General features: G+C 50.8%; 1 protein-coding gene and 1 long non-coding RNA gene across 2 annotated transcripts in view; one reads left to right on the top strand and one right to left on the bottom strand.

Moving 5' to 3' along the window:
• Positions 1–11,900, bottom strand: part of LOC115299332 — a 14,930-nt gene extending 3,030 nt beyond the window's left edge. The window contains exons 1-3 of the long non-coding RNA XR_003912134.1: positions 11,772–11,900; positions 11,264–11,367; positions 9,394–9,641 (exon numbers count right to left, since the gene is read on the bottom strand). This is a non-coding gene — a long non-coding RNA (uncharacterized LOC115299332). The remainder of the gene's footprint in view (positions 1–9,393; positions 9,642–11,263; positions 11,368–11,771) is intronic.
• On the top strand, positions 26–2,289 carry DRD5 (dopamine receptor D5). Its single transcript, XM_029948682.1, has one exon. The coding sequence runs from the start codon at positions 327–329 to the stop codon at positions 1,749–1,751; it is 1,425 nt and encodes a 474-aa protein (XP_029804542.1). The 5' UTR covers positions 26–326; the 3' UTR covers positions 1,752–2,289.
• Positions 11,901–13,254: the final 1,354 nt, after the last annotated feature.

The raw sequence follows: 13,254 nt of genomic DNA, 5'->3' as shown, positions 1-13,254 counted from the left end.
GGGCCCCCGCCCCCTCGGTGCCGGCTGGCGCTGCGCTTCTCCGGCTGCGAACCAGACACAAGCCACGGCATCCGCCGCCCGGCGCGCACCGGCCGCGACCTGTCTCCGCCGCCCGCACTGGAGGGGCGCAACGCGGCCACCGACCCGGAGGCGCTCGAGGAAGTGAGAGGGGTCTCTGTGCACTTCGGGCGCCCGCGCAGCGCACGGTGAGCGCCCCGCTCTGGGGCTCGGGGATTCCTTAGCCCCGGGGTGCCCGATGGGGTCACCCCGGGGTCGCAGGGCTGAAGTTGGGAAGCTCTCAGCCCGCCCCCGCCGCCGAGCCCGACATGCTGCCGCCGGGGAGCAATGGCACCGCGTCCCGGGCGCGGTTCAGGCAGCAGCAGCTGGCGCAGAGGGGCTCCGTGGGGGGCTCGGAGGGGGCGACGCCCCTGGGGCCAGCGCAGGTGATCACCGCCGGCCTCCTGACCCTGCTCATCGTCTGGACCCTGCTGGGCAACGTGCTGGTGTGCGCAGCCATCGTGCGCAGCCGCCACCTGCGCGCCAAGATGACCAACGTCTTCATCGTGTCTTTGGCTGTGTCCGACCTCTTCGTGGCGCTACTGGTCATGCCCTGGAAGGCGGTTGCCGAGGTGGCCGGTTACTGGCCCTTTGGGGCCTTCTGCGACATCTGGGTGGCCTTTGACATCATGTGCTCCACCGCGTCCATCCTGAACCTGTGCGTCATCAGCGTGGACCGCTACTGGGCCATCTCCAGGCCCTTCCGCTACGAGCGCAAGATGACCCAGAGCGTGGCTTTGGTCATGGTCGGCCTGGCCTGGACCTTGTCCATCCTTATCTCGTTCATCCCGGTTCAACTCCACTGGCACAGGGACAAGTCGGGCTCCTGGGGCCACGTGGAGCCACCGTCCGGCCTGGCCAACGGGACGCCCGGGGAGGAGGCAGGGGAGCCCGAGGTGAGGGGGCAGAATTGTGACTCCAGCCTGAACCGAACTTATGCCATCTCCTCTTCGCTCATCAGCTTCTACATCCCCGTGGCCATCATGATCGTGACCTACACGCGTATCTACCGCATCGCCCAGGGGCAGATCCGCCGGATTTCCTCGCTGGAGAGGGCCGCGGAGCACGCGCAGAGCTGGCGTGGCCGCACGGCCTGTGCGCCCGACGCCAGCCTGCGGGCGTCCATCAAGAAGGAAACCAAGGTCCTCAAGACGCTGTCGGTGATCATGGGGGTCTTCGTGTGCTGCTGGCTGCCCTTCTTCATCCTTAACTGCATGGTCCCCTTCTGCCCCGGACGCCGCGAGGGTCCCGGCGCCGGCTTCCCCTGCGTCAGCGAGACCACCTTCGACGTCTTCGTCTGGTTCGGCTGGGCCAACTCCTCCCTCAACCCGGTCATCTACGCCTTCAACGCTGACTTCCGGAGGGTGTTTGCGCAGCTGCTGGGATGCAGCCGCCTCTGCTCCCGCACCCCGGTGGAGACGGTGAACATCAGCAATGAGCTCATCTCCTACAACCAGGACACCGCCTTCCACAAGGAGGTCGCGGCTGCCTACATCCACATGATCCCCAATGCCGTGTCCCCGGGGGACAGGGAGGCCGACAAGGAGGAGGAGAGCCCTTTCCATCCAATGTCCCAGATCTGTCAGACGGCCCCAGATGGGGACCCTGCTGCCGAGTCTGCCTGGGAGCTGGACTGCGAGGGAGAGGTCTCTTTAGGCAAAATAACGCCTTTCACCCCAAATGGATTCCATTAGTGTCCAAGGAAGCCCCTTCTGGGTCTGTATCATTGCACAGACATTCACAAGCATGCAGAATACACACTCCCAAGCACACTTCCCAAGCTGCTTGGTGCATTGCATTTTCTGTGTCTGTGCAGTAGCCCATGTGCCGAGAAACGTCACCAAACTGATTTGTTGCTCAAAGAATGGGCAGGAGGTTTGGAATAAACTCAGATGTACTCCAGCCCAGCAGACGTGGACGGGTGGTCGGTCCCGTGAGAGAAGGCGGTGTTTGGTTCTTTAAAAAAAAAAAAAGTGGTAGTTAATCTTTAAAAAAATCCTCGCCCCTCCCCCTTTTACACAAATGAATTGTTCAGTGACTTATTTTTGTCTGGTTGATTGTTAGACCACAGGTTGTCTGTGTGTGTCGTACTGACGGGGGTGCGTGTGGCTCTCCTGTATCTTGCTTCCGGTAGCCCTGTGTTTGTGCCGTTTCTGCCCTGTGTGTGTCTTTGCGACAGCCGGGGACTCTTCCTGATTTGTTCCGGTGTCTAATAAACACAAATTATGTGGATTATGGGGTGATGATCTCTGCTTTGCCAGACTGGTGTTTAGGTATCTCCTAGAGAGGCCAGGAGAGCATCTGCTGGGTCTGGAAGCACGTATTTATTTTCTTTTCAGACAGATTGGCCTTAAAGGTACATACGGGAGCCAGGACCTTGAAGAATATCCAATTTCTCAGTTGTTCCTCCCTCCCTCCCTTCCTTCCTTCCTTCCTTCCTTCCTTCCTTCCTTCCTTCCTTCCTTCTTTTCTTCCTTCCTACCCCCTTCTTTTCTTCCTTCCTTTCTTCCTTCCTTTTCTTTTCTTTTTTAGATACACACATTTCACATCTGTGCTGAAAGCTGACTTCGGTGCCACTGGCATCAGATAGGTAGGTGTTCAGCCTGAAAGTCTAATATTGTTTTCTCATTTGGAATCTTCTTTTTAAAAATAACATAAAAAGATTCTCCCAGTTCCTAGGCAGACGCCAGCATATCCGTTCATTGAAAAGATCATACAGAACGATAGTGGATCTTTCTCAATCTCAGATCCACAGTGTTTTGGAGTTATGTGGCTTTCGATCAACATTTCTGGAAGGCTTTGAAATGTCAGTGGACACGCTTTAAAAAACAGACCTCTTTTTTTTTTTAACAGACATTTGCATTTGTAGATAATAGGAAATGAGGGCATGCATCTTCATGAAACTGTAGGAGCCGGAATGATATTTGAATGCACCCAAAAGGGGAGGCTCTCTGGGCTGAGGCACTCCACAACAAAACAGAGCCCAATGAACTCCAGTCTTTTTGTTCCTCTCTGCAGCCTGCACAGAGAAGGAGAGCGTTTTGTTCCAGAAGCATTCCCGTCGAGAGCCTGTTACTACCACCAGATCTAAATGTGAGCGTTGTTCATGGAGGCGAATGAAATCTGAATATGTAATTTCTTACAAGCCCCTACTTTGAAGCCGGCTTATGGAGGACAGTTCCATCAATTCTGGTCTCTTTGGGGGTAATTTGATTAATCGCCTGAACCACCATGGCTTGTTTCACCGCAAAAGGTGTAGCACTTGGCACGTAACGTTTCATAAATATTTGTTGGATGCACATTTGTTGGACGCCGAGTCCCATTTGGTACCTTAATTTTCATACATGATTGAGCCAAACTGATACCAGAATCTGCAGGCTGTGTTCTATTTTTGACCTCGTATGAACTGACGGCTACGTGGATCATTAGGGAAACATGGGGGGCCATGGGAAGCGCCCTGCTGTAGGATTCAGAAGTTGGCTGTGTGACCTTGAGAGAGGCAAGTCATCTCTCTGGGCCGTACTTTTTGTCTGCATCTGTAAGTCAAAACACCTATGCTAGCCACTGTTTTCCAAATTGTCCTCCAGGACACAGAGGTTATGGATGGGGTCTCAGGTGCAGTAACGTCAGAAAACCCAGCTACAGTATCTGTTTTCTCTATAGGGCTTCCTAGAGCTTTTCTGTGGAGTGAGTATCCCCAAGCAGGAGAGAGTTCAGCATTGCTTCGCCATGTCTTTGACCTTGTGAATCCTCTTCTGGCTCCACTCCTTATTCCCTTCTCTCCAGAGAACAAGTTGCAGGGAACACAGATTGAGAAACCCTGATAGATCTGGAAGTCTCTAAAGGGGAGCTAATCTATTTGAAAGGGCTGATTTTACAAGCAAGTTGTGTGTGTGGGGGGCGGGCAAACATTCTAGGCTCCAGTTCGAACCATTTCTGTGTTAGGAAACATGGGTTATGGGAGGACTTTGAAAGTCCCTTCTGCAAAGTATCTTGCCAGAGTCCAGCTGTAGCAGGTCCAGGGCTCCCTGAAGGATGGACGGTGTCGGCAAAAGGGAGTAAGAGAGCCTCGGCTTCTTTCTGCTCACCAGGCTGGCGTCTCTGCACTGACCTGAGAGTAGGCTTTATGTATTGAAAAAATGTATGGGGTACAAAACAGAAGTGTCATTGGCCTTAGACAATGATTTCTGATGACAAATTCATTGGTATATAAAAATTTCCCAGAACATAGATTGGTAGAAGACTCGTGCATAATCTTTATCAATAGTGATTGAAGTAGGTGACTCGGTGCTTGTGACATGGGGAAGGAAGGGATCTTTAGCATCAAATACAAGGCAATGTTTTTATCATAGCAAAAGCGAGAGTTAGTTCTTTTGTGAGCAGGGAGCAATAGCTTGTTTTCTTGAGGGGAAGAAAAACAGGTTTTTTTGAGAAATGTAACATTTGCTCCTATAATCACAAAAAAAGGAACTCTTATAACAAGTTTTTTCATAAGGTACATTCAATATTTTTAGCATCAGAAGGCAAGTCACTCCTGATATCAGTCAGTCAGGTGCCGTGGGGGTTGAGTGGGTGTAGATGCCGGTCGCCATCTGATGGTGGAGGCCTTGCAAACCCGCCTGACTTCAGAAGTAGCTCTCAGCAGCATCTCTAATCATTTCTTGTAATTACTTCCACCTACTATGAGCTGGGCACTGTTCTGGGAATCGAGTCACCAATCAGACACTCTGGTGTCTTGAACTTGTATTTCAGGAGGAGGGAGACGGGTGAGCAAACCCTCCCGTAACGTAAGGCAGTACGTGCTATCACCTGGATGCTGATAATAGTTGGTGTGAACCCAGCCGCACAGGGAGCAGAGCAGGGAAGCTGCTGACTTATTTCAGATGCTGCCTTGCAGAAGAGGCATGATGAAGGGGCGCCTGGGGGGCTCAGTCGGTTGAGTGTCACACTCTTGATTTCAGCTCAGGTCATGATCCCAGGGTTGTGGAATCGAGCCCCGCACTGAGCATGGAGCCTGCCTGGGATTCTCTCTCCCTCTAGTTCCCCTTCCTGATTCGTCCTCGCTCTCTCTAAAAAAAAGGAGAGGCCCAATTTGGAGAGACCCAGACGAGGAAGAAGGGTCGGAGGCTCTAGGCAGAAGAGTGCTCCAGGCAGAGGAAATGGCTGTGTTAATGTCTGGAAATGGGACCAGGCTTGGCAGCCAGGAGGAGAGAAAGGAGGTCAGTGCGGCTGGAGCCTTGTGAGTGGTTCCCGCCAAGAACAGACAGGCAGTGACTACAAGCACTACAGGGGTGCACTCCGTGCTGGGTACCACATGTGTGCCAATGCGTGCTCGCAACCCTGTGAGGCAGGACCTTCATCACCCCCATTTTACAGACAAGGAGAGGAAGACACGAGGAAGCTAAATAATGAGCCCAGAGTCACATAGCTCATGAGTGGTTGCACTGGACTTGACCAAGGCAGTCTGGTCATGGAGTCTCATGTTCACTGTCCTGCGTGCTGACAAGACTGCCAGAGCGTCCCCAGTCAGCAGACGCATGAGGGCCGGGCTCAGAATATTCCCTGTCCATTTGTCACCAGCTGTACTGGACACTCTCCTCTACCCACGTGTAAGCCGGCCCCCACTGCACACCTGCTCTCAGTACTGCTTTGTGTTTGGAGAGGAGGTGGCCCAGGACAGTGCCAAAAAGAGCCCTGTCCTGAGCCCTTACATGGACAGCCAAGCACGTCCTTGATTCTATTTGATCCTCATGTTAACTCCACATACTGTTTTTTGTCCAGTTTACAGGTGAGGACACTGAGGTACAGAGAGGTGAAGAACTTATTCAAGGTCACACAATCACTAAGTGGTGGAATAAATGTTTACACTGAGGTCAGTGGTTCTCAATTGGGGTGACTTTGTTCCCCAGGGGACATTTTGGCCATGTCTGGTGACACGTTTGGGTGTCACAACAGGGTGTGGGGTGCTCTTGCCTCTTTGTGGGTCGAGGTCACGGCTAAACATCTTACAGTGAATGGACAGTTTCCACCACAACAATTATCCGGCCCTCAGAGGCTGTGACCCAGGCTGGTGGACTCTAGGTCCCCTTGGTGCACCCACGGAGCCACACTGCTTGGGCTTGAAGCTCCACAGAACCCAGTTCAGACGTAGTTCCTACATTCATTAGTTGTCTGAATGTGGGCACCTCTTACAGCTTCAGTTTCTTTATCTGAGGAATGGGTACATTCGCCCCAGAGGTTTGGGTCGGGATTAAATGAGAGTGTAGGACACCGAGGTTGTTTTTGTTTCCTTCTGTTTCCTCTTCTTTCCCCTTCTTCAAAGGACTCCATGGCTTGATACAGTTTGAGTGGACTTGGAGGTTCCCAGGTTGGGTGGAGCTACGTGGTCCTAAAAGCAAAGCCCGCAAGAGCTGGGACCCGTTCTGTCTGGCTCTCGCTGTCTTCCTGGCCTAGAATAGTCTCTCGTATGGAGTTGGTGCTCAATACATGTCTGTCTCCCCCTCGGACGCGTGCAAGCGCGGGCACTCGTGCACAGGCCAGTCTTCGGTGCTACCTCGAAGTAACTAGGTGTTGACACAGCAATTCCTGGGCTGGTATCGCCCGTTGCAAGGGGCTGGCCCTCACTTGCGGCGCTGATCAAAGGCCTGCAGGGCTGAAATAACACGTCCTCAGTGTACAGTGCTGGCGTCCAGCTCCAGCAGGTCCAGGGCTCCCTGACGGATGGTCGGTGTCAGTGAGAGAGGGATGAGAGAGCCTCGAGTTTCTTTCTGCTCACCAGGCAGGCATCTCAGCACTGACTGCAGAGTCAGCTTTATTTATGGTAAAAATGTATGGGGCCAGCACAGAAGGGGCATTTGCCTTAGATGATGATTTCTGATGACAAATTCTTTGGTATGTAAAATTTTCCCAGGACATAGATTGGTAGAAGACTCATACATAATCTTTATCACTAGTGATTGATGTAGGTGATTTAGATGCTCACCACATGGGGAAGGAAGGGATCTTTAGCATTCAAATACAAGGCAATGTTTTTAGCATAGCAAAAGCGAAAGTTAGTTCTTTGTGAGCAGGGGTTAATAGTCTGTTTGCTTAAGGGGAAGTATAAGAAAAACAGGATTCTTAGGAAATGAAATGTTTGCTCCCATAATCACAAAAGAAGAAGTTCCTACAATAAGTTCCTTCACAAGGTGCAATCAGCATTGCAGGGCCAGAATAAGGGGACAAGTCACCCCCAATACCAGTCAGAAAGATGCCTTGGGGATCAGTGCTTAAGCAAAAACAATTGAGTGGGGGGTAGACATGGGTAACCATCTAATGGTGGGAGGCCGGGCAAAACCTGCCTTAACCTCACAAGTAGTTTTCTCAACTAATGAGTTCAGAATGGCTCCCAATAGTACAGCCCCTGGATGCGGCATGCATGTCCTTAAAATGTGTGCCCCCCTGTCCCCATCCTCTCCCGCCTCTGTGTGATGATGGGACTGGCCTGCCCTCAGATTCAAGTCTGTCTGGTGTTTCTTCCTCTGTGGATTCTGATGTGCACTCTGGGCTGGAATGCAGCAGAAGCCACGCCATGTCCCCCCCACCCCAGAGCATTGTGGGGGGGGGCATGTGCCAGCGATCCCCGTTACTGGCATCCTCAGCTTGGATCACGTCCCTTGGGCAGCGCTCATGACAATGTTACTAAGGTTACTTGGTACTTGATATGAAGACACTTGATAAATATCCTTTGGAGAGATACTCTGAGACCACAAGACACCTCAGTGTTCTTCCTCAAACTTTCACCCCTTGGTTTTAGCATCTAGTAATGATCCTTCCCCGATTCAATTATTATTGTGCTTGTCAGAAGTGTGTTTCAAAAAAGAATATTCCATCGGTATGCCTGGGTGGCTCAGTCGGTTAAGCGTCCAACTCCTGATTTCGGTTTAAGTCATGATCTCATGGTTTCATGAGTTCAAGCCTCAAGTCAAGCTCTGTGCTGAAGGCACAGAGGGGCAAAGAGAGGGAGAGGGAGACACAGAATTAGAAGCAGGCTCCAGGCTCTGAGCTGTCAGCACAGAGCCTGATGTGGGGCTTGAACCCACAAACAGTGAGATCATGACCTGAGCCAAAGTTGGATGCTTAACTGACTGAGCCACCCAGGTGCCCCCCTTTTTAAAAATATTTATTTAGTTTTGTTTTGAAATTTTTTCTTAGTGTTTATTTATCATTGAGAGAGAAAGAGAAAGAGAGAGACAGAGCAAAAGTTGGGGAAGGGGCAGACACAGAATCTGAAGCAGGCTCCAGGGCAGAGCCAGACGCGGGGCTCAAACCCATGAACCATGAAATCATGACCTAAGCAAAAGTCAGATGCTTAACTGAATGAGCCACCCAGGCACCCCCCCCCCCAAATTCCATCATTGTTTTATTGCTGGTTTTCTTTTTTACTGTAAGAGAGTGCATTTATTTTATTTTTTTAAATTTATACCTGTGTAGACCTTTGCGTTCCTAGTTTTTATAAGAGTTTATAATCCTTTCCTCATTGTATTTATTGTGAGGTTGAAGTGGTCTCAGATTCGGCCAAGTGGGAGCCCTTTCGGATTGGCGTCTGGGCCCTTTTGATACACTGTCATTATTCTTTGGGTAGTTTGCTAAGTTTTTTTTCGGCCCAAGACACTCCAGACTCATCTTGGACATTTCCCGCCTGAGCTCTGGAATCAGCCATTTCGTCAAGGAGTTTTGGTTCTTTTTAGCAGAGAATAATACTTGGAAATCAAGATCTGGGCACTAGGGTGTTACTGCTACTCAGGTCATTTGTTTCTAGGTCCCCTCGAAGGACAGAGCTGGGAAACAGATGCATGCATATATACATATATTCACACGTGTACATGCACATATCCATAAGCATATACATATATATTTCTTTTTAAAAATATTTAAAAATTTTTATTTTTGAGACAGAGAGAGACAGAGAGCATGAGCAGGAGAAGAGCAGAGAGAGAGAGAGAGAAAGAGAGAGAGACAGAATCTGAAGCAGGCTCCAGGCTCTGAGCTGTCAGCAGAGTCTGACACGGGGCTTGAACCCAAGATCCATGAGATCATGACCTGAGCCAAAGTTGTACACCCAACCGACTGAGCCCCCCAGGCACCCCAACATACATACGTCTATACCTGGCTATGTACATGCATTAAGTACCAGGGTTCTGTTCTGATGCCTGTGGACATATTTAAAAATCATCAGCCCCAATCAAATTCTGACTCACTAACTTCTTAATTCATGAGGGCTAGAAGTAGAGAGATTAAGCTACCGCCAAGGAGTTTCTTTGGTCATATTATAAAGAGAATAATGACTGGACTTACCTTGTGGCTTATTGGCAGGGTTATGTGATATGATGCATGCAGAATGGAGGGCCAAGCACGCAGTGAGAATTTGAAAACTCTCAGCGCTGTGGCCGTATCTGGAGAGCACTGGGTGCAGCCTCTCTGTGTCCGGGGAGGAGTCCCTTGCTCCCTGGTTAGGGCAGTGCAGAAACCGAGGAGTGCTCAGGGACCACGATCCAGGCCAGGGATGGAGCGCATGGACCAACAGCAAGTCAGATTGGCCACACCTAAAACAGGAAGAAAACAGGGCGATGCTGTCAACCTTGATGAGGAGAGAAATGGTTGAGCCCAGGGGAGGTCTAAGAAGACAATGTTCCGGAGTGCCTATGGAACCCCCCAGGGGCTCTAGGCCACGTTGGGGAAGGACTCAAGGATAACATGAGCATACCCACTCCAAAGTGGGGGCAGAGCCACCAGGCTTTTGCCTTGGCACTGTTAGGGAGATTCCACTTTGACAGTTCCCAATTTGGGGCCTGGGGACCCACATGTCCCATTTGTGGGATCTTAAAACAATGCTGGGTATTGTAGAAAGTGCCGCTATGAACGTTGGGGTACATGTGCTCCTGTGCATCAGCACTTCTTTATCCTTGGGGTAAATCCCTAGCAGTGCTAGGGAGAGGGAGGGACGCAAATCATGAAAGACTATTGAATACTGAAAACAAACCATGGACTGAAGGGGGAAGGGGAGGGGGGAAGGGGGCGATGGTCATGGTGGGGGCACTTGTGGGGAGAAGCACTGGGTGTTACATGGAAACCAATTTGACGATAAACTATTATAAAAAATAATGCTGGGCCCAGGGAAACACACAGAACATTGCTTTCTGAACTGAAATGGCCACTATCATTTCTTCTGTTTTGCAATTTTTAATGTTATTTAAGCCAGTTTGAAAGCTGGTGGTGTTATACCCAAGTTTCCAATATCGCCCCCAAAAACCAGAGACCACCGGGGAGACCGAGTCACACATGCAAAAGCAAAGGGCTTTATTACGAGTTTAGGCGGGCGGAGCCTAAGCTCGGGCTCACAGACCTTACCGGCGCGGTGGATCCCTGCTGAGAGCACGAACATGGGGGGTGGGGCTTTTTTGGGAAGGGGGCGTTACAGGAAATGGTGACACAGGTATATTGACAGCAGGTTTAACCATTCATTGATACTTTTGGTGGGAACCAATCACAACATTTAGAGTATTGACCAATCAGAGTGGGCCCAGGACCCTCACGTAGGGCATGACTAGTCTTAAGCAATAGGTGATTATCTTATAGCCTCCGTTCTTAGGCCTGCCCGTAGGAGTGTTAAGGGTGTTAGCTGGCCTTTCCTGATTGGGTGTTACAAGTGTGGTCCCTCCTTCCTTGGGCAACATGTGCCCTTTTATTGTCTAATGATTCTGAGAGGCCGACTTCAGACCTGAGTCCTTACAGTGGAGACTCCAGAACTCATTTTGTTCACATCCTTCCTTGTGCACATGTGGAAACTGAGGCCCAGAGAGGTTGACAGACTTGTCCAAAAAGCCCAGCAAGGTCATAGGAACTGGAATCTAGAGCCTAGGTCTCCAGGCCCTGGATCGGTGCTCCTTCTGTGCACCTTTGTGGGAAGGACGGGGGTCAGAGGACCCTCTCTGTCCCAGGAAATCTTTCTCCGAAGGAGATCATGAGTGCCAAAAAGTTCACGGCTAGTTTTCTTTCCATGTCAATTAAGGTGAGATTTATCCTTTTCCTATAATATCCCCTGTTGGGATGGAACACTGTTGAGTTCTTTGTGGATTAAATACAGAAGCCCAGGGAGTTTTAGGACCCTGATTCATTCTGATGGAAAGAAGGATGGAGAATGGTAATTCACGACTGACAAAGTTACCTCTCAGGGGTGCCAAATAGCAGTTCAAAGGCTTGTTTTTTCCCCCTGTTTGTTTTGGTATTTCATGGAAGAGAGCAGACTTTTGGAGTGAAGTGGCAGGAAGCCTTTGTCAAAAAAGAAAAGAGAACTTTAAAAATGACAACAAACTCAAAGGCATTGGTCTTCAATACTGCAATCCCCTCCTGCCGGGAGAGATGCTGCAATGGAATAAAGAATGTCAGCAACTTCCCGTCCCCTGCCCCTCCCCTCCCCCCTCTGGTAGAATCATTTGTACATTTCAAGCCACAAAGAATGAGGACCAGATCTGGAAGCGGGAGAGTTGGGTTCAAGTCCCAGGTATGGGGATTTTAAGTAAGTGATTTGACATTTGAGTTTCCTCACCTCAAACAATGACAGCCATCAGGCTTACCTCTCAGGGTCATTACGAATATTAAAAAAAAAAAGCCTCATTTACTAGAAGTTACCCCATACCAGATGCCATAGGAGGATTTGTACAAGGGGTTCTCACTGTTCCTCAGGAGCTCATTCCCACTGCGCAGCTAAAGATGTGCAGGTTCAGAGACGTCATGCTCCTTGCTCCAGGGCACACAGCCAAGAGGCCCCCACCATTCACGCCCGGGTCTGGCTGGCCGGCAGCTACCCCATATGGGAGGAATGGGATGAAAATAAGTCGCAAAACTAACAAAATAAACCCTACAAGCTCCAAAAACATATGGATTGCCTATTCTGTGCCTATTCTCTGCTTCCGTGACCAGGGTCTTGTTGTACCCAGATTTTAATATCGCCCCCAAAAACCAGAGACCGCCAGGGAGGCCAAAGCACGCATGTGAAAGCAAAGGGCTTTGTTACGAATTTAGGCCCGGCCAGCCTAAACTCGGGCTCACAGACTTCAACACCACACTGGATCCACGTGAAGCAAGCCCTGAACATGGCGGGGCAGGGCCTTTTATGAGTTTGGGAAGGGGGAGTTACAGGGAATTGTGACACAGGTACAGGGGCCCAATCATTATAGCATCACATCATTGACAGTAACTTTAACCAATTACAGAGTGGGCCTGGGACCTTCACGTAGGGCGTGACTAGGACCCTCAGGTAGGGCGTGACTAGTCTTAACCTCCATCTTTAGGCCCGCCCTTAGACATATTAATGGTGTCAGCTGGTCTTTCCTGATTGGGTGTTACAAGGGTTGCCTGAGAAGCTGACTCTTAGGCCTCCAAGGTCATAGTCAGTTTGATTCAGACCTGTCCTTACAGTCTGGGAGGCGATGGTGAGGGGCGATGAGGCCTTTGCATTCAGCGCATGCCGGATGCACGCGAAGGCGCACCGGGCCCTGCAGGGGAGTGTGCGAGTGAGGGCCAGAGGGCTGGGTCTAGGGCTTCCACCGCCCAGGACTGTCGGCGGTGCTGAGTGCTGAGTTTGCAGCAGACACTGCGCCCAGGGGCTTCTGGGCGTGAGCTTGCTCCATCTGCTCGGAGGCCAAGGCTGTGACGAAGCTGCTGCCATTGTCCCCGCTGGGGGGGCAGGATCCGGAGCTTGCATCGCCACCACCCAAACCCAAGGCTAGAACCCCCGAGGAGAATGGTTTTCTCCAGTCCCGGGTTCTCTGGTTTGGGGACTCAGAGACCCCTCTGGCTCCTCGCCAACGCCTCTTTGGTTTCAAGTCACTTTCAATTTGTATGAGTTCCTCTTTCATTTTGCTTCATTTGATCTTGGGGACTCAGCATGTGTCCAAATTTTCTCCAGAGAGTGGGGAAGAATTTGTGTGATGGCTGAGCTGAAGGACCCTCAGGGAAAATGCCTTTGCATACAAATAGGAGGGGCTACAGCTTGGGTCCCCATCCACCAGACAATGGGAAAGTGTTCCCAATCCAGAATGTGTGGCGAGGGACGTGTTGATCTGGTGGATCTGGTGGGAGGGCAGGACCCCAGCTCCCAGACATGTCCCCCCCTCCACCACATGCAGGCATGTTCATGCTCTGTGTCCACAGAGG

This window comes from Suricata suricatta, chromosome 1 (genome assembly GCF_006229205.1).
Source record: "Suricata suricatta isolate VVHF042 chromosome 1, meerkat_22Aug2017_6uvM2_HiC, whole genome shotgun sequence".
In the NCBI taxonomy this organism is placed as follows: Eukaryota; Metazoa; Chordata; class Mammalia; order Carnivora; family Herpestidae; genus Suricata; species Suricata suricatta.
Note: the sequence above shows the minus strand (reverse complement) of the source record. Positions and strands in the feature narration are given on the sequence as shown.